The 20869-nt window shown below is 42.0% G+C and overlaps 1 protein-coding gene across 1 annotated transcript in view; it reads right to left on the bottom strand.

Annotated features, from left to right (window-relative positions):
• Positions 1-19835, bottom strand: part of LOC144821639 (uncharacterized) — a 335720-nt gene extending 315885 nt beyond the window's left edge. Inside the window, exons 1-3 of the mRNA XM_078678875.1 lie at positions 19276-19835; positions 6855-7012; positions 6641-6762 (exon numbers count right to left, since the gene is read on the bottom strand). Of these exons, the coding sequence (XP_078535001.1) occupies positions 6641-6762; positions 6855-7012; positions 19276-19835 (840 nt within the window). The remainder of the gene's footprint in view (positions 1-6640; positions 6763-6854; positions 7013-19275) is intronic.
• Positions 19836-20869: the final 1034 nt, after the last annotated feature.

Here is a 20869-nt window from a genome sequence, read left to right as displayed (position 1 = left end):
ACATTTTGTGCAAAACAAAATGTGTCAATTAATCGGGAAAAAGAAAATGAACATGTTTTGAACTCACTTATGCTAACATCTGTAGTTGAGACTTGGCAGGAAGTAAAACAGTTGCAAGATGAGGCAAATGATGAGGAGAAAACCACATGGTTAAAAGCAGGATGCAGACAGAGAGAAGAAGATGAGGTTTGGGTTTACAAAGATGACAGACCAATAATGCCAGACAGTATGATTTCTGACATGGCACGCATGTACCATGGTCCAGGACATATTGGTAGAGATTCAATGATTAGATTATTTAGACAAACATGGTACAATCCAAAATTCAGAATAATTGCAGAGTCCCTTTGTCAGAGGTGTCTTATCTGTCAACAGATTAACCCAAATAGAAAAACTGTTGTGAGCATGGGAACAATAGGACGGGAAGGTGGTCCATTTACCAGAATACAGCTTGACTTCATTGACATGCCACCTCACAATGAACTCAGATATGTTTTAGTGATAATCTGTTTGTTTTCAAGATGGGTAGAAGCATTCCCAACACGCCGCAATGATTCAATTACTGTGGCAAAATTGCTTTTGAGAGAAATCATACCAAGGTATGGATTTCCAGTGACGGTCAAGACAGATCGTGGCACACATTTTGAAAACAGATTGCTAAAACTGATTTGTGAAGCACTGGATATAAAGCAAAAATTACATTGTGCTTATAGACCAGAAGCATCAGGTGTTGTTGAGCAAGTGAATGGTACAATAAAAAACAGAATAGCAAAGATGTGTTTAGCAACAGGAATGAAGTGGACAGATGCTCTTCCACTTCTTTTGATGCCTTAAGAAGCATTCCAGATAGAAAAACAGGATTGAGCCCTCACGAGATTCTAATGGGTAGGGTTATGAGGCAAACATTTGTTCCAGTTAATAAACTGTTGAGCATTAATGATAGCATCATTATGGATTACTGCAAACATCTATCTGATGTGGTAACTTCTGTGTTCCATCAGGTGGGAACTGAAGTAATTACAAAAGAGAAAGAACAAGCTCATGATCTGTTACCAGGAGACTGGGTGAGGACAAAAGTACATCGAAGAAGAAACTGCCTAGTACCAAGGTGGCAGAAGGCAAGACAGGTGATATTAGTCACAACAAATGCAGTAAAGTTTAGGGGATTGAAGAGATGGATTCATGCTAGTCACACCATACGTGTGCCAGCACCTGAGAATCCTGATGAAGGTGAAACAACAGCTGATTCAGATTCAGAAGAAGAACCTGAAAGAAATCCAGATCCTGAAGATCGCCAGGAAAGTCGACATCTGGAAAATTCAAATGTGAATGAAGCATTGAATGAAGAAATTGTTATACAAGATTCTGAAGAAAATGAAAATGATGAAGATCTGCTAGATCAAGAAGCAGAAAAGGAAACTGAACAAGTAGTGATTCAAGATCAAGATCAGGAGAGTATTGAAAAGCAGATTGAAAGCTCTGGAAGCAGGAACGAAAATTCTGGAACTGGTGATTTTGAAGTAATTGAAGAAGAAGAAGAAGAAATTCCAAGTACCAGCTATAAGGAAGATGTTCCTAACAGAGTGAAACTGCGGAGTAAAGAAGTACCTGAATCTAAAGAAGAATCAGATACAATAAAACTGATTATTAATGAATCAGCTGATAACACAGAAAGTGAAACAGATGAAAGTGGAGATGAATCAAAAGTGAAAAGATCAAGGAAAAGAGCTTGGAGAGTGGAATATAATTTGGCGGAACCAAAAAGGAAATTAACAAGAAAAGGAGAAAATTGGCCAAATGAAAACGAAGGCCTAAAATTCAAATTAGTGAATAAAGCAAAAGAGCAGGTGAATGAGATCACAAGTCAAAAAGAAGAAGACTCAAATAACAAAAAACAAGCAGGAAAGAAAATAGAAGTGATAAACAGCAGATTAAAAAGAGTAATAACGCCAAATCTGAAGTACAAATCACCTGAGTGGACTTATATTATAATTCCACCAGTGGTAAAAGTAAATAGTAGTCAAAGAAATGTTGACGATGCAAGTGATAATGATTGATTTTGTTCATTAGGTGACACAAGGTCGAAGAAATTGTGTTAGCTGGAAAACATATTGATGTATGACATAAGGTCGAAGAAAAGCTGTTAGAAAATAATTTTATCTGTTAAAAAAAGAGGGGAGTATATTTAGTAGTTTTTCATTTTTTTGTTTGAAAGTAAAGATGCCTTTTATTAATAATAATTCGAAATGCTCAATTTTCAAAAGATGTTGCAAATTGTCTTCAAATGTGTAATATTGATAATTTTAGTTTGGGTAATTTTAGCTGTCATTTTTCCTTTTGGAATAGATAAAGAGATGTATAAAACTAACATGACTAGTAAAGTTGTGGTTAATCATGAAAAAGTTGATAAGACTGATAAAATTATTGTACATAAACCAGTGATTCATCAAGATAGATCTGTAGGAGATTTTTCTAGTAATACCTTTTCAAGACTTTTATCTGAATATGTTAAGGTGATGGACCCAAAAGACTGCTACATTTGTGTAAAGTTACCTACTTCTGTCTCTGAAGGTGTTACATATAATATGCTTCCTCTTACTTATGGCATAATATGTAGTGTAATAGCTAGTTTGTTTTATCAAACTGGACGTTTGGAATATTATTATTCAGATTTTGATGAAATTTTTGCTAATCTAAAAGTTGAAGATAGCTTTAATAAAGTGAAATATGCTAAACAGATGAGGGAATTTTTCTTAGTAACTAGTGAACTCACTTATGAGTATGCTTTTAGAAATAATTTAACATGTAAATTGAGAACAGAAGAGAAGATGTTCTTAAATATGGTGGAAGAGAGAAGGGCAATTTTTAAACGAAATGAGATGATGAAACATACTAAGTCTAAATTTTGGCAGATGGAAGATGAAAAACTTAATGGTAAAAATGAAAATGTTGCAATTCACATAGGTAAACCTGTTAGTGGAAAATGTTGTATAAGAAGAGATAATACTTTGTTTGATAATTATTTTGTTGGTGCAAGTCAATGTGAAGACACTTATCGTATTAAAGGGGGTTGGGGATTTAAAGGAGGCAAAGATCCAATATTTTGTTTGTGGGAATAAAGCTTATTACAATCTCCCAGATCACTGGTATGGAACATGTTATGTAGGTTTCGTTTTTCCAAAAATTTTTCATATAGATAGAAATGCAAAAGGTTCTTTCGAAATTAGCAATCACATGAATAGATTTAGAAGGGAAGGTTTTACAGAAATATTGGGAGATATATTTGGTGCATTAATACCTATGGTAGGAATAACACTGAATGCAAACAAAATCAGAAAGATGTCTACAATTGTTGATAGATTGTCAACTGATACTGCAAGTGGATTTCAATTAGTGAAAACAGAGCTTATTGCTATGAGAACTATGGTGATGCAAAATCGTCTTGCTCTTGACATTTTGCTGGCAAAAGAGGGTGGAGTCTGGGGAATTTTGCATGTTCAACATTGTTGTACTTACATACCTGACAAAAGTCAGAATATAGAAATGTATATAAAGAATATAAATGAATTACATGATGAAGTAGAACCTTTAGAAGACGAAAGTTTTTCAGAACGTTTAAGTAAAAGATTTGCAACAATTAAAAACTGGTTTCAAGAGATTGGTAATTCAATTATAGGTAAAATAGTTTTTCCTTGAATAGTCATAGCTATAGTGATACTATTGTTAAAAATTAGTTGCATGATACACAAGAGAAGAAAATATGTGGTAGAAAAGAAAAGAATTTGCAAACTAAGAAAAGAAAAAGAAAAAGAAATAGAATTAGAAGAGTTTCGTAGAGCTCGATATGAAAAATGCAGGAAAACAGATGAATCTAAAGTTTAGAAATACTAATATTAAGAAAGTCCAAAACATGTTCAAGGGTTTAAAATTTATAAATTTTGGGTATTATTTGGTGATTTAGAAATCACCAGATGAGGGAGTTGATGAAGCAAGGTGAAAAACACAATTTTGTTCAAACGTGTGAAGTTGATCTCCCATAACATGTAATTTAATTAATAAGCATGTGCTGAAATTACTAATCAACTTAGTTTAAGAATACAATCACCAATACACGTGGGATAAACTAATGTGCTTTAGGTTGCAAATGCAAAGGAAAAATAATAAACTAACCTTGTCTATTGTCTTTGTCAGTATTGTGGGGCCGATTAGGATGGAGGATTTTTTCCGCCTCCTCCGGGCCGGCGGAAGTCACCTCTGGCCCGGAGGAGGCCGAAAATCCTCTGCGGAGTCACCAAAGACCCACCGCCGCATTACGATGGCTGGTGGGTCTTGGTTTCTGTCCGCTGCTTTTCCGCCGCGGTCGGATTACAACCGCGGCGGAAAAGCTCTCATTTGGCTGGCAGTGTCTATCAGACACCGCCAGCCAAATTAGGATGCATTTGTAAACATGCTTTTCCGCGGCGGTTTTTCCGCCGTGGAAAAGCATGTGTACTTTTGATTTTGGGGGCCCGTTGCGGGCCCCCAGGGTGTAGGCGGGTGGCGGGTGCACATGGGGGGTACCTATGGTACCCCCCAGTATTTACATGCACAAAGCGGCAGGCACCGCGCGGTGCCTGCCGCTTTGTGCATGTAAATGTTAAACATGCACTTTTAACATTGCGGCGGGTGCTGCTTTAAGCAGCACCCGCCGCAATGTTAAATATCCAGGATGTGACCGCCAGGGTGGCGGTCACATCCTAATTTGCACGGAGGGACAGCCGCAGCCCATGCGGACGGTCCCTCCACCTCTGGGATGGCGGACAGACGCAAGTCCGTCCGCCATCCTAATCGGCCCCTAAATGCGGCTGTTTAACTAATGGCATGTGCTTATTTTGTGTGCTTATGTTATGTCTTTTCTGTGAAGAAAGCTCAAGGAGTTCATGCAGTTCCTAAAGGAGAAGTAAATATAATGCTGCTTGATTGTGCTTATGCTAGGTAACATAATTATCAGGATTAATTAGTAAAGGGGGGTGGGTAACAGAATGGGTCTCAATTCTTTAATTAATCGATGTCTTGTGTTTGTTAAATAATAGTTTCCAAAAAAACAGAAAACATGGCTGACAGAGCTGCAGACGCAAAAGCTTGTCCAGAGTGAAGTCCTGGCACATGCGTAGTTGTGAAGATTTTTACTGCATTGTCATCGTTAATTGAAAAAGCAGTTCTTTGGTTGAGTTGAACGTGCCCATGGAGAAAAGGCTCAAGGACAGAAACTTAAAGTGTCTGCCAAGGCTAGGAAGTAAATGTTCAAACCTCGAGGAAAAGTAACTTTCTTGAGGAAGCCGAAAGATGTGGAAGTGAAAGACAATAGGGCTTATGTGAAGCCTGGACGTGGTCAAGAATCGGAGTTGGTCTAATTTACTTTATCATGAACTGACACAGGACAGCCAATGAAAAGCTCGGATTTGATTTAAAGAATGTAAAATGTAGAAAGTTTAGCTAGAAAGAAAGGTATAAAACCTGACACCATGAGCAGGGAAGTGCTGCTGCTCGCTGCTTCTTTCCGATTCCTGAATGACGTGACATGCTGTTGGACTTTTGGCGCACGTAAGGACAGCAGACTATAAATGATTTTTCCTTTCTAGGTGAAGTGAGAAATAGTCAGGGAAATAGATTTAGGGAATGGAAACTTTTATTCTGCTAATATTTCATGTTTCTGAGCTTGCTTTGAAAGTGTCAGATATTAATTCATTTCCTTATTAAAATGCTGCTCTCTTAATTGCTTATAAAATAAAGATTCTAAAACGTAAATGCTATTTTCTTTTTGAAAAATAAAGTTAATAAAATTAGATTTGAAAAGACAAGCTGGTCTTGTTTATTCATGGTCTAGTTTCCATCAGATGATCCAATCGCCTTAGTGGTCTGATTAATAAAGAAAAATGTTTTAAACCATGTTGAAAATAGATAAACTGCAGTTGTATATAATAGTGTAAATATTATGAGAGTAGATTTGATTAATCATACCACCTGATTCAGTTGCTCAAAAATTGTCTCATTAGGTGTTATGGGCCTCTATATGTGTTTCATGATTAATGGTGAGTATTGAGGTGATAGGTAGCGTTTTTGAGACAGTTTTTCAATCAGAGCACTGGATCACCCTCATTCGCATGGTGCACGCCCCCATGAAAATTGAAACTGAAGGAACGCCACCTGCAGATAGCACGGGCGCTTTATGTTCACCAACGCTATTTGCATTACATAAGGGGGCGACCAAGCGTTTGTGGCCACTTCTGTAATACCAAAGTGCCCCGGGGCTGTGCAAAAGCAGGCGCAAACGCACGTTGAGCCCCCGAGTCACTCACTGTAATATGGCCCTTGGTCTTCAAAATCATTAAAGCAAAAAATATCGCTCGACACAAATCACAATTGCTAACAGGTAACAGCACTCAGCCGGCCGGAATTTTCTCCATAGTACTTCAGTAGATATCTACAAGCCCAGATGCAGGCGCAACTGAATCTTGTAAAAATTATTTTCAATTGATCCGCTGGGATGTCCAGAGGGGAAATCCGGAGATAATAACATTACAACGCGCCTAGTTATTTTTTGTGCTGTTTGTAAATGTGAATGTGTTCTGTAAACACACTGAATGAAAGAATCGCTTACTTTTACGGAGTTCGAAGAAGTCTCAGCCTCTGTGATCAGGAAGTGTTTTTCTGTGTTTTGCAGGATGCCCATGTCAAAACAGACCAGGACGTGCTGCTTGTCCATGTGGTGCATCACCTGACCTGGGAATCAGAAGGAAAAGCAAGGAGTCACTGATCTGTATATCAGAGCTCATCTCAATTAAAAATATACTGTTCCAACAAAAGCTCCTCACCTGCATAATAGAACCCATCCACCCTCCATCTGCTGAGGACCCTGTCGCCGACCACGAGGCCTGTCTTCTCCCTGTTGGTATACAAGAGACTCGTTACTGTCAGTTCACTTATATGGTAGGTCTGGAGAAACAACACAGAGTTTATCACTTCTTGCCAACTAAGGAAGAAAAATAACACCAGAATACGGTTATACTTCAGATGTTTTCTTTTATTTTCAATACTCTTCGCTATATGCCTCCAAGTGATAGTGCAGTCACCTTGATGGGAACATTATTAATAATAACTTGTTTTCTACATAGCGCTTGCTTCAAAGTTTTTGCCATTTCTTGATACTATACGTGACAAGTGTTACAACTATCCAGTTTAACAGTTCTCTACATAAGGACTTCAAAAGTGTGAAGAGCCAGTGAACCTACCGAGCCACCTTCATGTAAGACCATAAAGGCCAGTAATATTTGCAAATGAATCCTATAGTTTTGAAGAAGATTTACATTCAATGCTGCACAGCCAGATTAAAGGATTATGCTGGTAGCGCCAGTCAAGCGCCTACTCCTGCCTTCATCCTGTTACCTCCCACTTTTAATGCTTTAACATCTTTCCTGCACAGCATCGAACATTTCCCAAGACAGACGTATTCCAGACAACCATTTGTGTGTTTGCTCATATACAACCCCTTGTCCTCCTTTATCAAAGGACACTGACTGGATTCTAAGTGACCTGTAGCGTTCCACAAAAAAAAAAATACATCGAAATTGTAGAGAGAAATTTAGGAGAAAGAAAAAATGTAGATCCTAGGGCTTGTTACTGCCACAGGAAATTCACTCGCTATCTGGAGGTTTACACTAGAGTGATTTTGTGCCTTAATCTAACCTTTCACATTTTGATGGAATTCTCCGCTAAGGAGGAGGAGCGTCGCCCCACTGCTTTACAGCAGTGATATAAATGAAAAATAAAATGATAATAACTTGATGTTATTATCAATTTATGTTGTCTTGCTGCAGCAGCTTTGCGGTGCGGGCGGGGCTACACTTCATTGCAGTGTTGTGATTGACTTAGGGAAGCCTGGGTGTTTTTTCCTGTTTCGGGCGGAACAAGGGACTACGGAGGAGAGACGCAGCGAGGAAGTGGTGAGAAGGTACGTTCTTTCTTTTTTTTTGGTTTACACTGCTGCCCGCCACCCGCCCCGCCACCCCCGATCAATGCTGGCCACCACTGAACTATACATGGGGGTAGGTCATCCTTTGTGTTGATCTGCAGGAAGTGGTCTAGAAGAGCATCCCAGGCTGCAGAGATAGGGCTCTTGCGGAAACTGGGGGCTCCTCGTAGCGAAGGGCCTTGCTCTCGCCTTTCCCTACTGCTGGATCGCCCCCCACCAGGCAGCGACCCCGGGGGGCCTGAGATGCTCTCTAGAAGTAGGAGGTAGGAGGAGCACGAGGCAGGTAAAATATGCCCTTACGTCCATACGATTATTGTGTTAAAAAATGCCCAAGGCTACGCATCCCATGAGGAAATGTCAGAGAGGTCTGTGACCTCATGAAGAATAGCATGAATGAAGTACCATTATGTAGAGAGGGCTGAGCAGTATCATATTGGATGGTGCATAGCAACAGGTTCCGCCAAGGAGGGTAGTGAGAAAAAGAATGAAGTTGTTTAGGTGGCACTTAAACTGAATGTAAATTGTATACTCTTAAACTGCACACTGCAGGACACCCGCCTGGGGGAATTTGAGGACCGCTATCCTCTCTGTGTGGTGGAGTGCCCACCCAAATTCATTCTCTCATTTTCCCCATAGGTCTGCCAGTGATAAGCCTGTGTGATCTTGCAAGGCTTTGTAAAGTCAGGTTATAAGGTGGTGACCAGTTCCCATATGCAATAGTGTGTGCAACACCAGGTGAGTTTGTGGTTCTTCGGCTAGTGTAGATCAGAGAGTCCAGACTGAGTGTATAGCAGAGCTATTGATATGATAAGTACGGGCCCCTGGGAGGGGCATGAGTTGATCAAAGGGGAGAAGGTGTTCTTCTGCAAATAGGTTGCTTACTGTGAACTGAAACCAGTTGTGCCAATGCATAGGTCAGCTTCAGAATAGAAAACTGGGAAGCGTGGCAGGTCCAGCATGGGGAACGGTATGCAATATGCAGGATGTGGCATGTAGGATAGTAGGCTCTTTTTAGGCACATGCAAGCAATCATTACCTGAAGCGATTGGAGGGATCGAGGTGTGTCATGAGGAAGGCGAAAGCCCGAAAAAGTTGCAGAGACAGGGGGGCCAGACCCGTTACTTGTTTCCCCTGTATATCTCTAAGCTAACCAGCGCAAGACCCATTGGAGCTATGCCACCATGAAGTAGGCCTTACATAAGGGTGCGCCAAGTACTCATTGGGAGCTGTAATTTATGCAGCACAATTCAGTGGCGCTTGTTCCCCTGTTCCCCTGATGAGTTCTCCCAGAATCGTATCCAATTTGCAGAAAACACTCTTGTGGTGGATGACAGTTAAGTTGACAAAGTAGTAAAGAAGACATGGCAGAATTATTTTAGATAGGCCATTTTTCCCTGTCATGGCTTGGGGGCAGGACTTTCCAAAATTGTGCCTGCGATTTTAGGGCAGTAAGGACCCTTCTCAGATTGCCTTTAAAGAGGTCTGTTGGGAAGTGGTAGAATCTGATGCCAAGGGATCTGACTGTGTGGCCCCTCCACTTTAACATGGCACCCCCTAGACGCACCTCAATAGGGATTGAGTTGCAACGTAACAGGAATAGGCATGATTCAGCCCAGTTGATTTGAAGGCCAGCAGCTTATGCAAACTGCTGCAGTGTGGTTTGTATGGGGTTGAGGTATAAGTGGATGTCACAAATGTAAGGAAATAAGTTCTCTGCATATAAGGACACAATGGTGTACTTCGTCTAATGGTATCCCCTGGTCTCCACCTCCTGGCAAAGTCGGATGGCAAGTGATTCTGTGGCCAAAGCAAAGAGCAGAGGAGAAAGGGGGCATCCTTGCCTAGTAGCTTTCAATATGGATACCAGGAGGGATTCTCTCAGGGACGGAGGCAATTTCCTAGTTTGCAGTGCCTCGTTGTATATGTCAGCGAGTCTGAGCACCAGTAATGTAGTGTAGGCCCTGTGATACTCTTGGGGGAGACCATCAAGGCCTGGAGCCTTATTACCAGCTAGATTAAGGATGGCTTGTTGACCTCAGGGATAGCAATGTGTTCATCCAGGTCTTTTCGGACAATCACCGGAATGCATGGAAGAGGAAGCTGAGTCAGGAATGTCTCAGCTTTGCCGATATGTGGGTGGGAGGCACAGTGTACACTGAGGATTTAAACATGAAGAATACGTAGAGAATTTCGGGTTGTGCTTACATGTTAGTGCTAGGGGGCAAGAGGATCTCCAGGATCGTCCCTGTGTGGGTGTCTTGGCACACCAACCATGAGAAGAGGTGACCAGATTCGTCCCCTTCTTGGGGTGCTTTGGCAATGTAGGCGGTAAGGTTCAAGCAGCACAGCTGCTCTAGTAGTGAAGCGTAGTGGACTTTAGTCTTAGAGATTATGGGGCGTTTGGCAGTGTCAAGCACTGCAGTTTTTTCCAAAGTAGTGATCAGCTGTTCAGAACGCTCAAGCTCCCTATCTAGAAATCTACCGACTTCCACTATCTCCCTCAGGCAGATCCCCATGGAAAAATGTCCCACTGATGCGCTCTGGTAGAGGCTGTGTCTTTATTTTCTGTGAAGTATTGTGTGATGTGGAGACGGTGGGACTCGCGTAAGGCAGGGTCCGGCAGGGTCCTCCAGTGTCTCCTGAGGAAGGGGCCGGGTGGAGACGGGGTAGCGGGGCATTCCACGTCATCTTCAGGGTATGGGCTTGTGTCTGGAAACTATGCGGCCCAGATAGTTGGCGTGTTTTGCTAGATCTATAATGGATGTGGAGAGGAGAAAGTGGTCCAGTCTGTTTTATAGGTTGTGTACTGCTGAGTAGAAAGAGCACACTCGCAAGTTGGGGTTCAGAGATCTCCATGCATCCACCAGAGTCCTCTGGCTAATCCAGCTCATGAAACATTCTGTCTGCGGGTATGAGGGAGATCGGGGAAAGTGGAGCCGCAAACGGTCAATTTGGAGGTCAAGGAGGCAATTGTAGTCACATGCTAGGGTCCATGGCTACCCAGCTCTGTCCGCCAGTACCTCGGATAATGTCACCCAAAATGGTCACTGGTCCACATTGGGAGTGTAAATTCTGACTAAAAAGAATTCAGGAGATGCTGAGATTACCTTTCACTATGTCATACTGCCCCTCTTTATCTACAACTGACTCTAGGGCCCGGAAGGGTAGTCCCAGATGAATCCAAAACAGAGCCCCAATGGGTGTAGGCTGAGTACGTGGTAGCCTTGAAGAGTCCACTCCAGGGTCTGAGCAGGTGTGCCAACTCTGTCTTGGTGATGTGTGTTTCCTGGAGAAATATAACTCGGACTGTCTGGCATTTGATTTTGGAATAGAAAGAGTAGCACTTCCTCGCTGAGTGCATGGCCTTGACGTTCAGGGTTAGAAACCTCGTCCTGTCAAGTGGTGCCATGGAGGTGATAGGCTGACGGGTCTATTGGGGCTATCGGGCTGGGGGAAGAAGAGTCTTCCAGAGGGCTCTAGCATGTGCTCCTTCAGTGGTGGGTATCTTAGAGGTGCATCCTCAGATCAGTAAGTAAAGAACTGTAGGGACAGGGGAGGTGAACTAAAACAATGTGTAGAGCATACAGCAATGGCAGAACGCCCAAACTGGATAGTATTGTGAACTGTGAACGAAGATGAGAGGGGACTTGCACATGTAATATGCATAGTGATTGAGGGGTGGCCAAGCATTTGTGGCAGAGGGGGAGGAGCGGAGCAGTCACCTATGTACAGGGTTCTTTCCCTCTTCAAGAAGCTGTTGAGAGGGAAATGGTGGCCCACAGCTCGGTGAGTGGCACAAGTCAAGGAGAAAGGGTTCAGCAAGGGGCAGGATTAAGAGAGTCATATTATAGTGTCTACCATTTTGGACGTGATCAGCGACAGTGTCTGGCACCTCGTTGCAGTGGAGTCCTCATCCGAGGAGAATATGTGGGTGCCCTGTTCCGCCTCCAAGGAGCTGGTGTTTTTCCCCAGAGATCCCACAGCTCGCTGGGTCCTGTGTCGGTCCTCAATTAGCTGCTCCAGGGGTGGGGTTTATGAAGATTGGATAGTGGGGAAGGCCCCTGATGGGTCCAGTTACTTCTTTGTGGCTCCGCCGAAGGCAGCCTGCGGGAGCCTCCACCAGGTGCCGTTAGCGGTTCAGTGCCTATAGATCAAGTCCCAGGTTTTTTTTATGGTCTGTAATAAGAGATGTGCCCTCTGTGAGCACTTTGAGATGAGTGGGAAACAGTAAGGAGTACTGAATGTTTAGTTCCCAAAGTAACTTTTTAAGAATGCAGCCTGCTGGTGTTGAACTGCTAGGGTGTAGTCAGGAACCAGCGTGTTGCGCTGGTTTTCGATTTTCAGTGGTCCGACTTGCTTTGCTGGTCAGAGGATAGCGCTGTGAGCCCAGAGGTTTAGGAGCTTAGCAAGTATTGGGCATGGAGGTGCTCCCGTGATCGGTGGTCTAGTCAGGACATGGTGGGCTTTTTCCAGTAAAAAGAATTGTGTGAGGTCAGACGAAGGAATGAAGGAGAAAAAACAGTTTTAAATAAACGCTAAGGGATCCCGGCCATCCAGGCCCTCCAGAAGGCCAATGATACAATGTTTTCCTAAGGGAGTACCCCTCGGCGTCTTCCACTGGCTCTTCAAGCATCTTCATATGGTTGTGGAGGTCCTCGAGTAAGCATCAAACAGTGGATACCTGGGCTTGTAGTATTAAGAGCTCTTTCTCTCCCTCTGACACCCTATGGGAGAGTTTGAGAGGATTATCTCTCAGAAAGCGCAGGTCAGCTACTAAGGCATCAGTTTTTGATTCCATGGAGATCTGTGAGTGCTTGATGGCCACGTGAACTTTATCAAGCTTGTCGTGTGGTGGCAGCAGGCTCCCTGCTAGTGTTTCAAGGAGAGGAGTTTCTGGTAGGGTTGTTCTTGGATCAATGGCGGCGGGCACCTGCGTGGGCACAGCAGCCCTCTGGCAGTGATGTGAGAAGGCAAATGAAGGGGGGTCACCAGTGCTCAGTTGGAGTCAGACAAGAGGAGGGCCAGTTGATGCAGGGCTTTGTGTCCCTCAGCATGGCAATATTATGCTTAGTGGGTTGGTTATATGACTTGACCCTTTGTAACTCTGGACACTTAGGGCATTTGTGCCCCTGCTCTTTACTACTTCCATGCTTTGGCTTAATGGAGCGTACCACGGCATAATATTGGTAATTGTTATCACAATGTGTGAAATGACAGCATGATGAGCACCCATCCTGGCTTCATCCTGGCCATAGGTAATAATTGGTTACTATTCCTGGCATATTGTGTCACCCGTTGTAAGTTGGGTATTACTGTGTATCCCATGACATGACTAATACTGGAACCTTTTGACATACTGTAGGCATCCAAGACATGATGGTGCCCTTCCCTGAAATGACACTGACCTTGACTTAATGTTGACAATGTGTCTGTGATTGATAGAGTTAGAACCTAGCAAGGATGAAATGGGACGCCGTGGAAGAAAGAGTACAGTGCATCATCAGCACAGCACATGGGGTTGACAGTACAGAGGGAAGATGGGGAAGCTAGTTGCTGGGTGGATAGACAGATACAAGAAAGTTGCACTAGGCAGTGGAAGTGGTAGCATTAGAGAGGGCGCATAACATAGTAGTCTTCAGATTGACTGCAGGGTGTGCAGGTGTAGGGTTTGTCTTGCAAGGTAAGGGGAATAGCCACTTGGGGATATATGAGAAAGAAGACCTCTTTTTGAGAGCTGCTAATTACCAGGTGGTTACATATTGAAGGAATGTAGTTGAGAAGAGTTATGGGGGCAGTGACATTGGAAAGGGGAAGTGAGAAATCTCTTCAACAGAGTCCAGTGATTAGGGATTTCCATTGTGACAAAGTATTGCTTGAAGAGGTGGGATGTAACTTTTTCCAGAAGTGTGGCCGACATATTTAAACTGAGTGATATTTTGTAAAAATGAGGCTTGGGTCCATCCTGCTAATATATCCTTGGTGCCAAAAGCCACAAAAAATATTGTGACACAAAAATATTGTGAGGCAGAAATACTGTTGCCACGCATATTGTTTTTTTCAGGTAAGTATAATCATTTTCAGTAATATAGCTGTAATAAATATTGTTTTTAATTATTTTAATATGTTGCAGTTCATATAAATTGTATGCATTACTTTTTTTTAAATTGTTAATAATATTTTTAAACAGTTTGTAATTTTAAATGATATACCTTTTTTTATTTAATTGCTAATAATTTGTAGTGTTGCATCAGGTTGCTAGGTTTGTAGGGATAGAGGGTGAGAAGTTAAACTAATTATGTAACCATTGTAAATGTATTATTATTACTTTAATTGAGTTTTAATTCTGTAAATTGTGTTATTATATCAGGCTATATTTTAAATGTGGGCTGCTGGGTTTGTAGGGGTATAGGGTGGGAAGGTAAATAAGCAATAATTTTAATTATTTAATTGATTATTAATTATGTAAATTGTGTAATAATTATAATTTTGTGTTATATTTTAGGTGCGGGCTGTCGAGTTTGTAGGGGTATAGGGTGGGATGTTAACTAATCAACTAAAAAGGTGTTTATTAATGAGTTAATTGATTATCAATTTTGCAAATTGTTTTATATTTATTTATTGTAGTTATTATTTAAGTGTGGGCTGCTAGGTTTGTAGGGGTATAGTATGGGAAGCTAATTACATAATAAAGAAATAATGTTTTAAGATTGATAATTAATGTTAAAATTGTTTAATAATCATGTAAATTGTTTAATTACTTTTTATTTTATATTTTATATATATATATATATATATAGTGAACAAGGCGGCAACGCCGAAACGCGTCTAAGCAGACACTGATCCTTAAATAAAAGTTTGGATTCAGACCCACGGAGTCAGCGCCTTCTTCAATCGTATAAGCATGGTATGAACGAATATATATATATATATAGGTTACAAGGATGTTATAGTTAGACTGAGATTTCACTCATAGAAAACCATAGAAATTCAGTTACCTCAACTACCTATAACTTACGCCCTCGCAATGCACTTATTATGACCTCATCTCTCATGACATGGTCAGTGACATCTCGAATTACATCACTGATGACATAACTGATGACATCATCCACAGAATCTTTGGTCTATGGTTTGTTACGAGTAAAATCTTAGCCTAACTATAATGTCCCTGTAACCTTTGGTTTTTCCGCGACTTTCTAATGTTATTTTTATTCTGTTTCCTAACTATAACGTCCCTGTAAACTTCGATTTTTCAGTGACTTCCTAAGGTTTTTAAAATTCTATTTCCTAACTAGTAGAGAAAGGGGGTGTGGCCTCCCACGAGCTCTCAGCTATACCACTGTGTGAGACATACTGGAGGTAACAGGTGAGGTTCTTGGCCCCCAAGGACCTTCAGCATCCAAGGGAACTTCATCCCCCAACAAGTAGTGCACCAGGAGGTGTGTTAGCGGAGTGGTGGAGAAAAGGGGCGTGGCCTCCGACGATCTCTCAGCAATCCCACTGTGTGGGACTTACTGGAGGTAACAGGAGGGGTTCTTGGTCCCCTAAGACCCTCAGAATCCAAGGGGACGTTATCCCCAACCAGTAATGCACCAGGATGTGCGTTTGCAGAGCGATGGAGAAACGGGGAGGGGCTTCGGGCAGGCTCTCAGCGATCCCACTGTGTGGGACTTGACTGAAAGTAACAGAAGTGGTTGTTGGCCCACAAGGACCCTCAACAGCCCCGAGGACTTCATCCCCCACCCAGTTGTGCGTCAGGAGGCCCCTTTGCAGAGTGGTTGAGAAAGGAGATGGGGCCTCCAACGACTTTACTCAGGGCTGGCCTTTAAATAAAAAAGATTATTAGGGAAGGGGGCCGCGTGGTCTCCCTTCCCGGGCTGATTACGGCCCCAGGGACTCCAACCCCCAGCCTTTTTCCCAAAAAATTCTAATGAGAGGAGGGGGCCACGTGGCCCCCTTCTTAGGCCAATTTCAACTCTGGCGACCCCATCCCCTGTAGCCCAGCCATTACCAAATGGGAACGGTGGGGGCGGCCCCCAATTTCAGCCCTGGCAACAACCTTTTCTTTGATTTATTTTACTTATAATCAAGGAGGGGGCCACATGGCCCCCCTCCCCCTGCGAATTTTAGCACCAGGCACCCCATCCCCCGGGATCTGGCCATTTAGAAATGGGGGTGGGGCCCTGTGCCCCCTCCCGAGCTTATTTTGGCCCTGTGGACCCCATCTCCCGGGGCCTGAAGGCCCCAACAGTCCCTGCTGGCTCACCACCTCCTTCAGGAGCTGGCATTGCTTTCACACACAGGAAGTTGCGAAACATGCAGTTCCCTGTGTCTGAAAGCAATTTGTCTGTTTCCCCCTCGCTTGGCAGCGAACCAGACGAATGCTCCGCTTACAGCAAGTGAGTGCATTTTCACTGCTCCCACTTCCTGGAAGTGGAGTGTTTGCTGTGGCTTAGGGAGGGGTTAAATCTTCTGTCAAGCCACAGCAAACAGCTATGTCCTGGTGGTGGGAACCCCAGAACATACCAGGGCCAACTTTAGGAGGTGAGGGTATTCCTAACCAGCCCCCTTTTCTTTTTTTTTTAAACCTTGTTTTGTGGGACTCAGTGGAAACGAGCCCCAAGATAGCTGTCATCACTTCCTGGTTGAAGTGTTGGGAGCCAATCACAGCTCTGCATTTCTCTGCACAAGGTATTGATTATTCGCAGAGTCCTCACAGCCACAGATAACACTAACTTTTTTCGCTTAAATTTCTCAACATCTAATAAACAGATTTATACCAAATAACCGAAAGCGTGATCATCATAATCAAATCTACCTTTCTGCTAAACTTGGTGTAAATCTGTCAAGCGGTTTGGGCTGCAGCTTTGACTAAAGGTCCTATGGGGATTAACAAGGGAAACAGACATTTTTTTTACCCTTCCCCCCTTTCTCGCAACCACTTGACGAATTGCCCTAAAACTTACCATACACAACCAGATTCACTGGGACACTTTTTTGGAAAGATTTGTGAAGATCCGACAAACGGCATCGAAGATATCGGAAAGTAAAAAAAACCTTTTCCTATGGAAAGATGGTCCGTCCTAACTATAACTACCTAATAAATATGGTAACAAGACAAAATATCGAATTCAAAATATAGAATTACCAAAATATCGAAGTCAAAATATAGAATGGACAAAATATTGAATGGACAGAATATAGTGGTGAAAAATATCGAATTGAAAGTAAGTAATTTAATATCGAATAGTAATTTTTACCCCTACGCTATCCAACTCTTTCCCTACTGTTGCACTCTCTGGAGTGGGAATAGTAATTTTTACCCCTACGCTATCCCTACTGTTGCACTCTCTGGGGTGGGAATAGTAATTTTTACCCCTAAGCTATCCAACGCTTCCTCTACTGTTGCACTCTCTGGAGTGGGAATAGTAATTTTTACCCCTACGCTATCCAACACTTTCCCTACTGTTGCACTCACTGGAGTGGTAATAGTAAATGTTATATTTATTATTTCATTAATTTTAAATTACTTTTAAGACATTTAAAAAAATTCGATATTTTGACTAACTATATTTTTTAAAACTATATTTTTTATTCGATATTTTTGTATTTAAAACCTGTTTGTAGATAGGAATTCGATTTTTTCGCATTCTATATTTTTTCTTCGATATTTTGGTAATTCTATATTTGTGTATTCGATATTATGTCAGTGATCCAATAAATATATATATATATATGCTGCAATAAATCACACTTGCTGAAGCAGAGCCACAGAGTATTTGGTTATTATTTATTCAACAGTTGTTGGATCTATGGGGTTCGCTTCCCCGCCGTGAGCTCACCATTGTAAGAGGCTCAGGATCGAGCGATCCGTTGTGGTGATATATATATATATATATTATATATATATATATATATATATATATATATATATATATATATATCCAACCCAAGTTTTTCAATATTGATGGCACTCCACTCAGAGGTTGCTTTTCAAATTATTTATTAACAACAATAGAGATCGCCTACGCGTTTCGAACTGAAGCGTTCTTGATCACGGCATAATTTTAGACAGTCAGTCCTTCTTTACTTTCCCATTAAATACACATGTAGGTCGCTGTGCATTGTGGGCCTTGTAGTGCAGTTTGTTTACATGTGTGCATTTGAACAATTTAATTCATTGGACAAATGATGTGCATTAACAGTTGTTTCAAATACACTTGTTTCCTTAGAAGCTAGATTCTTGGGCTTGGTGCCCTTTGTATATTTTTCTATTTACAAGTGTATTGGCAGATAAACAAATCTGAATATTTTTCCCATTGCCTGTGCGGCCTTGCGGCGAAATGCTTCCCCACTGCTCATATCAGTGATTAATACAATGTTCTCTGATATGCCCTTATGTGTTTAGTCAGGGATTATATTAACTGTGAGCAGCTCTATGTATATGCATATACTAATGTACTTGGGAGCACTGGAGATTCACGGGCTGAGTGCCCTGGTCACCGCAATTACTGGCCATAGGTGTATGGGAATAAGCTGTAATGTGTTTGTCAGAGGGTACAACAATTCGCAATTTTGGCAAACAGTATTTTTCAGCTGTAATCTTTTGCAATAATGTCAATAATTACAGATGTACATGTAGTTCAGCGTCTCCATTCAATCCATGTGGTTGCATCGTCTTGAATCTCATGATGAGTCTCGATTCGAGTCGTCTCAAGTCCAATTTTCTATCCCCGCCACGTTCGTTTTGGGGTGTCACCGCCAGGCCAGAGTATGTCATATACTGCCATGATTTTCCAGGATGGGTGGCCATGTGCTTTGCCATGGCATATGAGAAGTCTTTGTTTTGGATTGCACGAGTATGCTCCAGGATTCGCTTTTTCAATGGACACGTTGTGCTCCCTATATATTCTTTCCCGCATTTGCATTGTAATATGTATACCACAAAGGATGTTTCACATGTTATCACATCTCTTACTTCAAAGTTTTTCCCAGATGGATCACTGATATTTTTAAGATTTTTGCCAATCTGACAAGCTTTACATACTAAGCATCTTGTAAATCCTCTTTGTTTGATTTCCAACCAGGATGGTTTTTTGCGAATTTCAAAGTGGCTGTGTACCAGGTGGTCCGATAGGTTTGGTGCTCTTTTGTAGCTTACTATCGGATTCTCTCCTATGTCCCTGCCAATGTCACCATCCTTTTTTAGGACATGCCAATATTTGGTTAGTATTCTTTGTATTTTGTGACTCTCCTTTGTGTACCTCATTATTAATCTTGGTTGGTCTTCTGATGTTGTTTCTTCCATGCGGGATGGTTGTTCATCTGTGATTATTGTTTCGGGTTCAATTGTTTTCCTTTTCTTTGGTAATGGCTTTTTCATCTTGTCGCCAGATACCAGCATCTCGTCTCTGTGCATTTCCCTAGCTGCGTTTTCTCCTCTGACAACGTCCTTCATTTTATATCCCCTTTGCATGAAACGAGTCTTTGTCTCCTTAAACTTCCGTTCCATTTCATTTTCTTCGGAACAATTTCTTTTCATGCGGAGCAGCTCTCCGTAAGGTATGCTCCTTTTTAGACTTTCGGGGTGGAAGCTCTGTCCGTGGAGAATACTGTTGGTAGCAGTTTTCTTGCGATGTACCGTTGTCTCCAGTTTGTTGTTCCTCACATATACTTTTGTGTCCAGGAACTCTATCTCACTGGAGCTTAGGTTAAATGTGAATTTGAGGCCAACTTCGTTGTTATTCAAGGCCTCGAATGCAAATGCGGGAAAGAATATATAGGGAGCACAACGTGTCCATTGAAAAAGCGAATCCTGGAGCATACTCGTGCAATCCAAAACAAAGACTTCTCATATGCCATGGCAAAGCACATGGCCACCCATCCTGGAAAATCATGGCAGTATATGACATACTCTGGCCTGGCGGTGACACCCCAAAACGAACGTGGCGGGGATAGAAAATTGGACTTGAGACGACTCGAATCGAGACTCATCATGAGATTCAAGACGATGCAACCACATGGATTGAATGGAGACGCTGAACTACATGTACATCTGTAATTATTGACATTATTGCAAAAGATTACAGCTGAAAAATACTGTTTGCCAAAATTGCGAATTGTTGTACCCTCTGACAAACACATTACAGCTTATTCCCATACACCTATGGCCAGTAATTGCGGTGACCAGGGCACTCAGCCCGTGAATCTCCAGTGCTCCCAAGTACATTAGTATATGCATATACATAGAGCTGCTCACAGTTAATATAATCCCTGACTAAACACATAAGGGCATATCAGAGAACATTGTATTAATCACTGATATGAGCAGTGGGGAAGCATTTCGCCGCAAGGCCGCACAGGCAATGGGAAAAATATTCAGATTTGTTTATCTGCCAATACACTTGTAAATAGAAAAATATACAAAGGGCACCAAGCCCAAGAATCTAGCTTCCAAGGAAACAAGTGTATTTGAAACAACTGTTAATGCACATCATTTGTCCAATGAATTAAATTGTTCAAATGCACACATGTAAACAAACTGCACTACAAGGCCCACAATGCACAGCGACCTACATGTGTATTTAATGGGAAAGTAAAGAAGGACTGACTGTCTAAAATTATGCCGTGATCAAGAACGCTTCAGTTCGAAACGCGTAGGCGATCTCTATTGTTGTTAATAAATAATTTGAAAAGCAACCTCTGAGTGGAGTGCCATCAATATTGAAAAACTTGGGTTGGATGTAAAGCGGGAGACGACCTCGATCCCGTTGATGGCACCAGCGTGAAAGTGTTCCCCCTGCGACGAGGTAAAGCGCGAAGGAATATATATATATATATATATATTCTTCACCAAGA

The sequence above is a fragment of the Lissotriton helveticus genome, chromosome 2_2 (assembly GCF_964261635.1).
Source record: "Lissotriton helveticus chromosome 2_2, aLisHel1.1, whole genome shotgun sequence".
In the NCBI taxonomy this organism is placed as follows: domain Eukaryota; kingdom Metazoa; phylum Chordata; class Amphibia; order Caudata; family Salamandridae; genus Lissotriton; species Lissotriton helveticus.
The sequence above is the reverse complement of the archived record's forward strand: the minus strand, read 5'-3'. Positions and strand labels throughout refer to the sequence as shown.